Below are 14,726 nucleotides of genomic sequence, written 5' to 3'. Positions count from 1 at the left end.
GTGAATTGCCTTGCTCTGCTCGATACAATTTGCATAACGTTGATTCCGTAATGATTGTGTTCGTCCAAATCGTGACAGCGCAGAACACTTTGACACAGATTACAACGATCAAATCCGTATTATTTTTAAATATTTACGTTTCACAATGGAAAAATGTCCCGAGACACCGCCTAATTAATAAATTCTGCTCTCTAGTGGAAAAGCCGAGACAGATGCTGACATAAGGAACAAAACCAAATCAAAGCCGGATCATGACATCAGTTCAAGTTGACTAGAAAATATGTGTTAGAAGCCTTTTGCCAGAAAACACTCGCCGCTCTTCTCAGCACGATGCCACACATTTAAATTGTCAATGGCACCACGCTGCTCCATCTGCTTTGTGTGGAAGCGCTCAAAGCGCCATGACGTCAAGGTTTCGCACTTTATTTATTTCTGATGTGAGGATCATGACGGGCAGTAAACAAACAAAGCGTCATCAGCCTGTTTATTCCCATGTCACATCAATTGAGAAAACGTCGTCTCCTAATAGGATGGTAGAGTTGTAATTTGTTCACTGCTGCGAAACCTGATTATCATCCTTTCAGGAGACGTCAAAATTAAACAGTTGTTGTAAAATGCCCCAGACATGCTGTGGCCAAAATGTCCACAATCAAGAATTACAAAAATATAAATTGTTGACGATTCAACTCGGCGAGAGACTTGTTAGCGTCCCCTTCAAAAGATGAATATGAGATAAAAAATCCATTTGATTTTTTTTTTTTGTGTTTCCAGGTATTGACATGGCTTTCTCCATGTCTTAAATGTAATATTACAATGCCAAGTGGTTGAGGGACGTTCAATCAGAGACAGAAATTTTAATGGAACGCTTCTAAGGCTTCTAGCTAATGACTTTTATGGAAATGACTCTTGGATCCTGGCGGGGGAAGCAAGTCTTGCGATCCTACAAATGGATAGCATGAACAGATATCCTTATTGAGGGTGATCAATTAATCATCTGCAGCTCATTTTTAATTAACTAAAGGCATACGTGGACCTTGTGAAAAATCTTCCAAATGGCTACCAGGGGAAGAACTCTCCGGTTGCCGCCGCTTTAAATCATTCCGAGCGGAGTGAATGATTCGATATTTGAATTTAGGGTCAGTCCAAGTGCGTCGATATCAAGGCTTATCTGACATCAAGTAGTACTCGTACAGAGATTGCGTTATGGAAGGAACGGGTTAGCTTAGCTGCGCTTAATAGATACTAATTGCTTCGAGCCTTTCAATTTTGGGCATCCCACGAGATCAATGAATTTTCAATTCTCCTGATCCCTATGAGGACTGTTGTTTTCCTTCAGGGTTGCATTTTTATTTTAGTGTCCAGATAACTTTTATTTTCCTGTATAAGGACAGAAATGGCACACAGATGAATAATTGAATAGCTAAAATTCAAAACTGATTGTTTTTTAATTTGTCTTTTGTTTCGGTCGCTTTCATTGCTTTGCTATCGTTGTGGGTTTCGAGGTACGTGTGCGGTTTCTCACCAAACCGCTCTACTTGTAATTCTGCATGTGAAACTGCACCGAACAGACTCGCAAGCCCCCTCGGAGCCATCGGGGCCGCCTCATAACAGTCACTGTACCTTGCGGCGCTCGATGACCCGTGCAAAGGACGAGGCATTCACAAATCACCGCGGCGCGACCGCCAATGTCATTTTTTCTGCAAAGGATACGCGAGCCGTTGCCTCGCCTCACCTCGCCGTCTCTACGTGCTTTCAACACAAGAATAAACAGCACAAAACAGGTCGGGAGAACTTTGGTCCTCATATTGCCACACAATGACCATGAGCCCTTCCAGCACTGAATCATTTACCGTTGCATTAAAAAAGATGACGCAACCATAATGAGACTAAATTGGGGATTTAAAAACTGAAAATCAGCCAAGAAAGAATTGTTTCTTTAGGGTCGTTTATGCTGCACTTGTGATCAACTGTCAAGCTCAGTGTGATAAATACAAAGTGGAAAAGCCAGCAACGCATGCTGTGCTAACCAATGTAGTAGACACGCTGAGTCAAGAGGGCTTCATTCGAATTACCCGCGGGGGGGCTTTATACATGTCTATGATTTGAATTTAAATCTTATGTTTGTCATGTAAATGCACTATTTGCAGTCAGCGAGGCCTGCTGAGAACTCTTCTGTGGTCGACGGTACATTTGACGGACGGACCCCTTTCCAGATTCCAACCCGGTCCTGGCTCTGAAGGTATTTGGCATACCCAATCAAAAGTTCAATCCACATATTAATCAGGAACTGCTTTCATTTTGATTTGGCCAACGATATTTCAAGTTCAAACCAACGGGTCAGTTTGAAACGATGCGAGCGTTTCTTCCAAAACACCAAGCTTGCCCTCCAGGGATGGCATTTGTGGAGATAACGTGTCCCATCGCCTTGTCCGGCTAAATCCTCTCATCAATGTTTCTCACGTCAGGTTGTTGGGGGGGATCCAGGTCAAAGCCTTGTTAGATCACAATCCCGCTCAATTTACACAGGATGGCGGCTTAGCGCGATACCATCAACAACCTCCTGGCACAGCGGCACCGACGGCTAATTAATTAACTTAGCCTTTTGGCGCTCAAAAGGGACACATTGTTTCATCAGTTCCAGCATAAAAAGCTTCGACGCCGGAGGGCAAACGGGAGCGGTTGCCGGAAATGAAAATGATCAAATGTATCCAGAGTTCTGCAAAAACATCAGTTCCGAGGTGTTGCGTCGCAGCGTTCATCTGACTTCCGTGAAGGCCATACAATTTCGAAGCGCCGATGATGTCATCAGCGCCATAGTGTCCGTCCTCATTGGAATTCACTGAGAAGAATATTTTTCCCCAATTCCATACGCCGGCGTCTTTTCATTTCCAGCGCCTTGGGTGTATTGTGTAACCTTCCCGGTTGAACAATTACAACTCGCACACGCTTGCAACGAGGCCGACGGGCGAATTAGCCTGTCCGTGTAATTGTTAGCCGTTCACGTCGGTTGACTCAAAAGTTCTCAGCCTGGAAGCGACGCCCCGTATTGTACAGAAGAGCGACATTTTTCCGTCTCTCGGAGCACGCCGCCGGACTGCAAAATGCGTGGCTTGCATAAATATACATGGGCGGTTATCCAGCCAAGCAATCAGACAATGCTTATCTGCGCATGTGGAGTCATTTGCGACGCTATCTTTGCTGATGCTCTTGGACGAGGACGTTTAGGAAACCATTTGAGGCGCTAGGAAAATCAATCATTAAAATAACTTTAGGACATGGAGATAATGTCTTTAATGAATGAGAAGGTAAAGATAGAGGAGGTTGAGATTTAATGTACACGATGGATGTTTTTAGTCTGATTGGCGTTTCAGCTTTTTTGTCTTGAAAATCAAAATGGGGAAAAGTGGCTTTTGCGATTAGTCACTTGGAGGGTCCACAGCTCCAGCGGCACCCGCCGACTCCATCTTATTGGCTATTTCTTCGGTCCCTTGCCTTCCTGCTTGGCCTCAAGTGTGCTTTATCTTTTCTCCCCGTGCCGCCATATGTGCCATCCGGGATTCCAGCTCCTCCTCCGGCGTTGGCCACACGTAATGCGTTTACAACTTTATTCTGTTGATGCCTCCAGTGGAGGGCCAAAAGAGGCACACATGGAGAGGCCTGTGAGGATTTTTTTTTTTTTTTCTGTCTCTGTGGTCCAGATCTGCCTGGTGTGGTGGAGCATCGTTGGTGCTGGTTAAAGTGCTAGGAGCGAGCTTTTTTTCCCGTTTGGGCTCTTTTAAATAGGATTAGGCACAGCCGCTATCTTCTTTGGGGGACACACTTGCATTGGTTTCCACTTATCTGTGATGAGCAGTCGTGAAGTGATGGCGGGCGGTTGTAGAAGGACTGAAATTATCCTTGAGAAAGCAGGTCAAATAGTACACACTTTTCTCTTCGCCGATCTGGCTCAGATGTTTTTAGGTTTTGTCTCGAGGCATTCGCGCAATTTATCATAGACGGCTGCAAACGGCAACAGGTCTCAAATTGCCCCTTTCTTGGGAAAAAAAAATGTGCAATTTCACACATTTTGAGATTGACTCAAAACAAAGACCCAAATCCTTCGTTTATGGATCGACTTTCCAGCAATTTAGCGAATATGCGCTGCCGTTTTGAAAAATCAATGTAAAGTATTTAAAGCGCACCCGACTGCGAGGTTGTCAGTGAAAAGCTTTCAGAGCAATTAAATAGATCATTAGAAAAATCTATGGCAGCCATTTTTTTTACACGCTCGACATTACAAAGTGTTTCAACGGCATTGTGGGCGATAGACGGCAGTGTAATTTTTTTTTCCCATGTCATAATTTAACCACAATTGCGTATGCGTCACTGAAGTTAAAAAAGAAATAAAACGTTTTTTTCTGCCGTGAGATATGTCACGTCTTTTCAGGTAATCCCCTACTTGTTATATTTGATCAACCTTCCGACTCGTGCAAGCCGGCAAATTCCCTTCAGGCGGCCTCGGCGTGATTAGTTGTTTTCTTCTTAGTATTTGCATAACTTTAATCTGGCACCATTTTTTTGTCACTTGTAAAATATGAGCCCGTTGAACTCAATGCAATTTATTTACGGGAAGAGCCGCAAAGAGCGTTGAGCCGTGTTCCATCTTGGCCGGCTCCTCCTAACCTGGATGCTTCTCAAATGAACCCGCCTGGTGTAACAAGGCAATTACAGGCGGCGTTATGCTTTGGCGTGACCTCCACCGACGTCCGTGGCATTGTGTGTACGACTTGCTTGAAGAGCCAAGAATAAATTACTGACTCTCAAGGTCAGGCAAAGATGGAGCTTAGCAGATGAAATTCTCTTGAGTCTTTTATCCATTACCATGGGGATATCCTTGAGAAGATGGCGGATTTTTATTGCTCGGACAAGTTGTAAAGTCCAATTAAAGTGTGTCCAACTTCAAGGTGATTTATTACAAATTGAATGCGGTGATGTGTGGAGGAATCTTGTTTTATTCCTCCTTTTTTGTTTTTGAGCGCGGTCTCATTTCTGCCGTTTATATTCTAATCTCACAAATTGGACTCTAGGGTGCTGAACATAATTAAAAGCGCTCAGGTAACAACTTGATTGAGCACCTAACAGAGTGACCATCAGATTAAAAAAATAATAATTATTCTTAATTAAAATGCAAAATGATGTGGTCAATATTAGCACATCAGTATGCAAAAGAAAGTAGAAATATAAAGGGAGGAATATAAACCCCACACTTTTTTTGTGCCCATTGTTCATGAGCTGAACTCCAAATTTCATTTTTCTGTGTAAAAGCACAAGGCAAGGCAAATTTATTCATAGAACACAATTTATACACAAAGCAAGTCGTCGTGCGTCACACAATAAAAGCACCAAAATAGACAAACAAAACAAAATGCCATTGAAAGCTAAAGTTACTTTCTTCAAGGTAAAATATTGCATTTTGATATTTCGCAGCAAATAGCTTGTATGATCGTTTTGTCTGGTAATTTTGGCCGGACCCCCTTTAGGCAACACTTTATTTACTGAAAGTAGTCTTTTTTTCCCCCCCCCCCATTTATGATATGATCCAAAGAGAGCCGGAATATGGAAAAAGTGCAGCCAATAGTGGCTCTCTCGAGTACACACCGTAAAAGCCCCAATTGATAGAAAATGATAATATTGCAGCAAATATATTTTTTTTATTATTGAATGGAGAGCTTTGAGTGAAATTCTGACCTTCGTGTTCTTCTATTTAAGATGAGATCATCTCCCCAGAGAGCTTGGGCCATCTCTGACGAATGACAAGCAGCTGAGTCTGCAAAGGGAGCTCCATTTTTTTTATTGAAAAGCAAAAATGACACAAAGTCTTTGCCAGTTGGGCTTTCTATCTCGGGTCATAGGTCCCAAAATCTATTTTCTCTACTTTTTAGTCTGAAACTGTGTTTTTCGTTGAAAGCAACCGTCGCTCTCGGCATGACTGAAAAATGGTTTCCCATACTAGCTAAACTTTTCTTCCGGTAGAAGGTGGGTGTGCTCACTTTTGCTAGGCTAGGCGCGTATATTGTCACAGGCTTTGTTAGTCTTGAAAATGTAAAGACAATGATGACGATGTGAAGTGCCTACAGGGAACTCGGGTATGACTTTGTGTATTACTTTCTGTGGCAAAGTGTTTACACTAATTTAGTAGCTTCAATAATTATATTTTTCTTACAGCTACCTATGGGACAGCTATTAGGTATGTGCATATAAAGTGCTCATTAAAACTAAATGGAGGAGCCGAAAGTGTTAATAAAAAAAAATCTTGTCGCTCATTATCGGTTAATTGCAAAAAATATCTCGCCCTGATATATGCCATTGGGTGATTTGGAGCGGCCGCTCGGTGAACCCGCTCCGATGTGGCCTCGGCCTCATCAGACCTAATCTCCATCAAATAAAGAGGGAGCTTGATGGTTTTCATCAGGAGGTGGGATTGATCAATAAGAGTCCCCATACGCCATTGGATTGGCCAGGGAACATTCCGACACTCTCATTCACTTGATATCCATTTAACGTCGGGTGATGGGGGATCTCCAAGGAGGGGGTGTGTAGGGGGTGGGGGGGCTCGCAATCTCTGATCATTTTCACACCAAGTGGAGGTCAATGCCTCCCCGCGGTTCCACCTTGGCTTTTTTTTTTTTTGGTTTATTGCCTTTTCAGGCGTCTCCTTGTATAATCCAACCCTAAAAGCTTTTACATACAGCTGCTGCGAATTGCAACGGCCACATTGGTCAACATACATTTGTCAACATCACGGCGGAAACGTCGGAAACAGCCGCAAAAGAAATTCAATTGCTCTCCGAGCGGACAAAAGCAATTTTGCCGCGGCAACGCCCGACCATCCTAATTCAGCGAGGCAGTTTTCACCATATTATTGATCGCGGCCATTGTTTTTCTCTCGTCAATAAAGACTTTGGGCATAGGTGTCAAAGTCAAGGCCCGGGGGCCAGATACGGCCCGCCACATCGTTTTATGTGGCCCGCAAAGACAAATCATTACCATTGGTCTTTTTGAAATATTTTTTACTAGTCTCTGATTTCAAAACTAGTTATTCATCAGTTTGTTTTGTAGCCTATACTGTATATAGAAGACGTTGACAATCATAATGGCCCTCCGAGGGAAACTTTTATACCCCTGACTTTGGGGGACGGCAGAAAAATAACAATAGTGGACAAAAATATCATTTATATAATATTGTGGACGACAGTGTAGGTCCCGAGTAACGGTATCGACTAAACTTCTGTTCTTTATGGACAAATGATGATCATTTCTTTGGTACATATTTGGAGCTTCTGCTGCCAAATAACGTAATTTATTTTCAAGTGATTAATTGTGCCGTTAAGCGAGAGAATTTGAAATTTACTAGCCTATTAGCTGACCGTAATTCTCCAATATACTCGCTCCATAAAAATGTCACACCGAAATTAATTAAGCATCGCTTCGAGCTCTTGGAAGAGAAATTCAAGCACGGTTATTGGGGGGGAAATATGGGAACCTTTCAGGGTCCGTATGATAAGTTATGCCCTTGCTCTTGTGCAAGAAGAACAGGCTTTTGTTTCCGGAAGCAAGACGTTAGCCTTGGTGAGCTCCCGTTGACTCGCTGGCAATCCCGCCGCTTTCTCTTCATCTTACAGCGGACAAAAGCTTCCATGTTGCCTGCAGCGGAAGACGTTTTGCAAGGCTTTGATACCGTACCTCTTGTCTTACGCGCTCAGAGAAAAGATCTATCCGAAAATCACCCCGGCGATCCTTTCAAGTCCGCCCCGTCACTATCGTTGATACGAGTCAAGTGTGCACACACTAAAGAGCTTCTCTGCAACTTGATTTGACTTTACCGGAATGCCGCCATTTTGAACCAGATGGTATTGCTGTGGTGAAAGAACGGGTTGTCTGAAGACACCGTGCAAACAAACATGAGCACAATCCTCGTCTCTTGAGTTGAATGAATCATTCAAAAGAGTCAAATGAATCAAATGAGATTACCTTCACTACTTTTGAGAAAAAAATATTTTGGACTCAGGTATTTACAAGGTAAATTATATTATATCATTATTACAGTTGACATCTTTGTCATCATTTTTGGATTTATTCCGTGGTTTGAATCAAACTAAACGTTAATTGCAACTCTTTTTTTTCTTTTTCAGGTTTTCTTCTTTTTGCTTCCAGACCTAGCTCAGGTATGATTAACAGTAGGAGGATAACAGTATTGCACACGCAGCTATTCAAGGTTTTCTCTGTCACAAGTGTGGGGAGGGAAGGAGAAGAATAATACATCATTAAGCCTGCACTTCAATACAGGAGCCAGAGCAGTGTTTCTCTGTTGCTGTTTTTTCAATGAGAAATGACTTGCATGCGGAATGGCAATGTTTCCGAGCGTAGCGCTAGGCCTGCATAATGCTTCTGGCTTTTTCTCTTGAATTTTAAATATTTTGAATCTGGTGGAGGTCAAACCGCGGGGGCCTTGAACAAAATTACTTGTGACAACACTGCCTGGGTGACAGAAGGTGTCAATTACTTTACAGATAATGTCAATTAAAACTTAACCGAGTTGCCGGAAAACTTTCAATGACATCCCCTGGGGGGGGGGGATGTCTTTATTTAATGAATATATTATTTATTCATCATTATATGAATAAATCCCATGTAAACTGTGTGTGACGATCCCATTCGGTTTGAACGGAAGCCTCACCTCAATCTCAATTTGAAGGACGGACGGACGCTCGCCGAGGAGACAATCGATGATGCGGCCAATTATGAGAAAGGACAGGCGCAATTGAAAGACGATTTAAGGAGGTGAAATTTTGACAGGACCCAGCCGCCCCTCGATATGCAAGCGTAACACATTTGTCAGGTCTATTTGTCGATCTTTTTCCGAGCACATCATCTCGCGGCCTTCTTCGCAGTTTGATGTATGGAAGCCAAAGCGACAGACGGGCTAACAGAGTCATCTGTTGCCTTCACGTATTCCGGCTGCATACACCAACATCACCCCCACACTTTCCACAAAAAAGCATTCTGCAATATTGATTGAAGATTGGAAATAAAATAAAAACCTAAATAAATAATACAAATATATATGACATAAAATAACTTAAAACAAAATAACATACAATAAATAACGTAAAATAAAATAACATAGAAAATTAAAAATAATCACAGGTTTTTTTGTCTCGATGTGGAGAAAGAGACACATACAGCTTGTAATCGAGAGACTTGTTTCCAGATACATTTGAAATGTTTGCTGTTTTAGCACACTATCTCCATACATCCTCAAAAGATCACAATATTTGCTCATTTTACATATTCAAGCGCTTAATTAATCCTTCATCACACTGAATGTAGATTCGAGTGTCAGCAAATGTAAATTAGGGGAACAAATCCTATTAGTCAAAATGAATATATTGCAAATTAGTGCGGCGCTTTATTAAAACCAACATATTGGGTCATGTATTTCCTCCAGTCATAAACGTGCTATCGCACAATCTCTAGGCAATAAAAGGGAGCATTAATATTTGGACGAGAGAACAGCCGTGCTGAAAAGCATGGCGGCGGCTAACACATCAGAAGAACTGACCGTGCGCTTAGTTATTATGTTAACTGCTGGGCTTGCTCACAAACACATTTTCAGAAATAGGCAGAAAAAATGTGAACTCGGTAGTTACACACTCGGTCATGCACATTAAGATCTTCAAGTAGAGTACACAAAAAAAAAATCGTGATTGGGACGTTTCGAGAGAAAAAAATCATAATTGCACCTGCTGTTTAGTGAGCTGCACAACTTCAAATGTGCTTTGAGAAGAAACTGGCCGTGGCTTTAAAATGGCCGCAATAAAGGAAGAATCACACCTGTGGAAGAAAATGCAACAAGAAGCAAGCGTTGAAGCCGATCTAGCGAGAGTCAACGCATGGGTGGGCGTTAATGTCCTCCCAGAGGCCCCCGCTGCGAGGACAATTCCCCACGAGAGAGTCATGAGGCCCACTACGCACAAGCTGAGTTGTTTTTCACCCAAGAGACCGACCGACCGTACGTGTTGATGTAGGCCAGGCTTTGCAAACATTAACTGGGCTCCATCACTTGCAGGGACGGACGGCGATGGCGTCGGAGGGAAGTGACATCACAAGCAGGACTGACATCTGGAGCAGGCTTCCTCTGCAGATATGTGAGTGTCCTACAATATTTTATACAATATTCGTTATATTTTGGTTTTTGGTTATTGGCCTGCCCGGGGACTATGGATGAAAACTTTGTAGCTATAATCTGTCATATTTACATTTGTTTTTATGATGATGTTCATTCATGTGCATTGTCCTTACTTAAATACATAAATAAATACATACATAAATTTAAATTAAATTAAATTACAGATAAAGTATCAATAAATAAATATTGAAATACATAAATAAATACATAAATACATTTAAAAGAATTTAAATTTAAAATTAAATTATAGATAAATTACAAATAAATAAATAGATAAATCAATAAATAAAGCTGAACAGTCCGCTTGTGATCCATTCGCTGGCCTGAGGGTAAAATGATCTGGATAAATGGGAATAGTCACATGTCGTTATTAAATACTCGCATAATTGGAAGTCAGTGTTTTATAGCTGTTGAGTCCATATTTGAAAAGCCTGCCACGGCCACTTCTATTTCAAACAGAGCTTTAATGTCGTCGTCGCATGGCTGTGTCAATGAGCCTTACAAATGGAATGTTTGACTCCAAAAGAACATCTCACACAATATGTTCCTAACAGGCCAATGGGGACGAGCGAAGCCATTAAAGCAAATGGAGGGTGATCACTGTGCTCCTTAGATACTATAGCTCACACACCAGTTAGCCCAATTTATCCAGTTCCACACCATTGCGCGCAACTGACAAATTGTGCGCTCTCTCTCGGCCCTCCGTTGTCAAGAAGGCCCGAACCTGTTTCTCACCAATTACAGAAAGCCCTGTCTCGGAAAGCCATTCCGTTAAGCATAACGGTCTCGATAAAAGCAGGGATATGCCGCTAGTTCGCTAAGTCGTAGCGAGAAGGCTGTCATTAGACTGACAGCAAAATGCAATGGCCCGTACTTTGGTCACCGTGCAATGATGTAGCCGGCCTTAGATTTTGTGGCTGTAAAAAGAATGTGGCGGGCCGTATCTGGCCCCCGGGCCTTGACTTTGACACCTATGCTCTTAAGTACAAATAAAAAGAAAAAGTCACATATTCAATCTTGTGATTTTCCGCTAAATTGTTGCGACACGGTCGTCGTTTGTATGCATGCAATTTCGGTTGTCTCGAGAAAACGTCTCGCTGCTCGTTCAAAGTTATCGCCACTTCATCGACTTGGCTCGCACTTTGTCCTTGTGCCGTTCGCTACTTGCTAGCAATTGATCATGCGTCTTGCAGACGTGCGGTGATTAGGGCTGCATGCCAAATGAGCTGCAAGCTCGCGCTGGCTCATGCCAGCTCCCACCCGCATGCACTTTGGTAACTATATTGTACTTTGATATGGGTCATCAACTCCGAATAACACCCGCAGGCAAGGCGACACAAATTGTTGTACAGCCGGGATTTGAAACCCATGCAGGCTTTTCGACTTTTAGTTGATTGTGCATCTTTTTTGCGTGTATTGGAAGCTGAAGAGGTCGGGCGAGACCACTTGGACACAAAGTCATGAGCGATAAACATGAAAAAGGAAGTAAGATAGATTTCATGTGCTTTTCTTCGCTACTCTGGTGTTCAGATGCAAGTCTTGCTGTGAACATCTGCCTGAAGCTGCTCCCCAAGGTGGCCCATCTGACCCAAATTTACAAAGTCGCCCATGTATTTTCTCTCCGACGTCTCTGCGGATGCCTGGATACTATTTTCAGTACGGCAAATCTGTGGGGCAAGAGCTTGCTTGTTGCATCATTTAATCTCTAACCGTCCTCCAATAAAATAAAAATGAGTGCACTTGGCCAGACAGAAAATTAGTTTTGTTTTTACCATTTGATTTTATAAATGAATATGGCACGTGGCAAGGTGGTGGTGCCTCCAACTCTTTTTTTTCCTTTTTCTTTTTTTTTTTTTTTACTGCATTTGACTCAATGCCGCCATCCAAATTCAAAAGGCCGTTGTGTATTTGGATGGCAGCACTCAAAAGACAATTTCAAAGACGTATGTTGTCCACCCGGGCGCTTTTCCCTCGAACGCAATCTACGAATGCCGTTAGCACCAAAGTCCTGCGACTTAACTTCTCGGTAGAAAAAAAAAAAAACATTTCTTTTGGACACATCGTTTATCACAGTAGCCATTTTCATCCACCTTGCAAGATTGTGTAAATATACGCCCGAGCTCGAGTTCCGTCGGGAGAGACGAGAAACCGTGAAACATCTTTCGGGAGTACTTTGTAGCCATTTTTGCGCTTGTCTGTTATGGTGTTCTCAATCTTTGGCCGTTAGACTGCTCTAATGTTTCTTTTGAGTTTTTGTCATCTTGTAGAAAGCCCACAGTTGCAGAGCATAAAGAATTTTATTTCGCGATGGTTCCAGACATTAGCGAGTTTTGATGGAAGCCATCCAGCCAAGCGATGACTAAGCAAACATAAAGGCCAGGCTGCCTTATTTAGCAAAGTCTGAGGAGAACTCCGATTTTTATTTTTGTGTCAAGACAAGCGACTTTTAAACTTCCAAAGATTTGTCAATCTTTTCCGAGCTGAGAGTGCAAAAAGAGTCTCAAGAGAAGCGCACACAAACGTGACCCGATTTGTGACAATCTGTGAACAAATACTATAAACGTGTTCGACAAGAGGGCTTTTAGACGAGCCGAAATAGAAACCATGTCTGGGCGGGTTTTTGTGATACATAAATATTGTCTGATGTATTCATTTTGTATTGACACAGGTTGTGCGTGTTTGTATTATTGTTTCATCTCTGTGCAAATGTAGCAAAGTGTAGCTCGTCATCCGTGGATGTGATTTCACAGTTTTCAAATTTGGCAAAAACATTCCAATGGGTATTTATTTGCACTTGTGCTGATATTTGGAACTGTAAACTGCTCGTGTGCACCAGTTTGATCAAGTGGACAAAAAGCTTCCTTGGAAGTTAGCCACTCGGACAATTTTCAATTCAATGCCAATGCAAAAGGGCCGGACGAATCCCCCCTTAAGTTCCTAAACGGTAATCGCAAATGGCATTTACATGCACTCGTGTGACTTTTCAACGGGTTCTCGTCAGCCACATTAAGACGCTTAATGGCCGCCGCTACATCGCAAGTTGCCAGACGTAATTAGTCGTTGGATGTCTTGCTTAAGGACACTTCAACAATGGAAACTTGGCGATGATGAGGCCATCGCGCTTCCCGCGGGGAAGGTAACACATGATACACGACAATGATGACTTTTCTATAATGGAGGACAAAGTGTTCAGCTGGCATGAATGAACGCCTAATCGGTTCCAGACGAGGAGGTCTGTTAGAAACAAAATGGGCATCTTCCATTTTAATCGGCCTCATGACACATTTTTCAGGGAAGTCACTCAGTCGATCTTTTTTCTTTTTACCGTGTGGATGACTTTAATTAAGATATGTTAGAATCAATCAATCAGTGCTTTGGCAATCTTTCTGACCTAAATATTTCATTTACTTTGCTCCAATCTTGTTTGTGTCAGGTCATCATTCTTATATTCCCCAATTTGGGTGCATAACAAGAGTTTCTTCTTTTGTCTTTCCATTAAGGGGATTTGAACGTAATTGATCAGTTCACAAGGTGGAGCGACTCCGAGAAGACTTTGCTGTCGATTTGCAAAGCGCACCAGGCGTTGACTGCTGACAAGACAGCAAAAAAAGGAAAAGTAAGTGACACCGAAAACTTTTAACAATGTCACAACAGCTTTGAATGCTTACGAGGTAATGCCGGTGGATTAGGGACCGAAATCCATTGTCTGTCTGTCAGGATTCAGAGAAAAAAAAAACATGCTGCTATCCAGAAACGTCCTGCAAAATTAGCTTACAATCCCAAATATGGAAATGATCTTCCTAAGCTTCTGCTAGCTTACTAACGATGGTATATATCCATCTTCCGTGTCTTTCACGTTTGTCAGCTTGTGTAAAAAATGATGTTTTATTTCTGAAAGCAATTTTATGTTTCGTTATCCACATTTGAAAGCGAACCGATTTAACCTAAAGATGTCTGATTCTATTTATTTATTTTCATAGCCCAAGTGAGCCTCTGTTGACACATAGTCCTCTAATTATGCAAAAGTGACTAACGGGGAGAAAAAAAATTATCATTATTGCATCCTGAAAAGTAAACGGCAGGACTTCCAATAAAATGTCTGGTGATTTTAACACAACTTTCAAGGCTGCATTAAGGAAATGAGCAGCAATCTCCTAAAGGCGCATCGTCCGAAGCAAGCAATCTCCAAAAAGGTGTTTAATGTGACAGCCAAAGTGCGAAATGATGCCAGAAGAAATGTTGCCGCCGTTACCAACACGGCCTCCGTATCTACTCGATTCAGTTTTAGCCCCATTACCAAACGCGGACGACTGATGGTAAAACGAGATCATATAATGAGCACAATCACTGATGTTGCTAAATGGAATATTTGGCTCCGGTTCCTCAAAGACTCCGATGACGCATCGAGTGCGGTTCAACCGTTTTTTTCCATTTGTCATGTTGAACTGCCGCTTGATAATTGATGTCCACGTTGAAACGATAGAACGTGCAAACTGCG

General features: G+C 42.2%; 1 protein-coding gene across 1 annotated transcript in view; it reads left to right on the top strand.

Moving 5' to 3' along the window:
* Positions 1 to 14,726, top strand: part of LOC148393859 (uncharacterized) — a 33,653-nt gene that overhangs the window by 2,178 nt on the left and 16,749 nt on the right. The window contains exons 3-6 of the mRNA XM_088382580.1: positions 2,148 to 2,239; positions 8,172 to 8,204; positions 10,109 to 10,187; positions 13,729 to 13,844. Coding sequence (XP_088238706.1) covers positions 2,148 to 2,239; positions 8,172 to 8,204; positions 10,109 to 10,140 — 157 coding nt within the window. The 3' untranslated portion in view covers positions 10,141 to 10,187; positions 13,729 to 13,844. The remainder of the gene's footprint in view (positions 1 to 2,147; positions 2,240 to 8,171; positions 8,205 to 10,108; positions 10,188 to 13,728; positions 13,845 to 14,726) is intronic.

This window comes from Syngnathus floridae, chromosome 8 (genome assembly GCF_059516105.1).
Source record: "Syngnathus floridae isolate MCC-2025c chromosome 8, RoL_Sflo_1.0, whole genome shotgun sequence".
In the NCBI taxonomy this organism is placed as follows: domain Eukaryota; kingdom Metazoa; phylum Chordata; class Actinopteri; order Syngnathiformes; family Syngnathidae; genus Syngnathus; species Syngnathus floridae.
The sequence above is the reverse complement of the archived record's forward strand: the minus strand, read 5'-3'. Positions and strand labels throughout refer to the sequence as shown.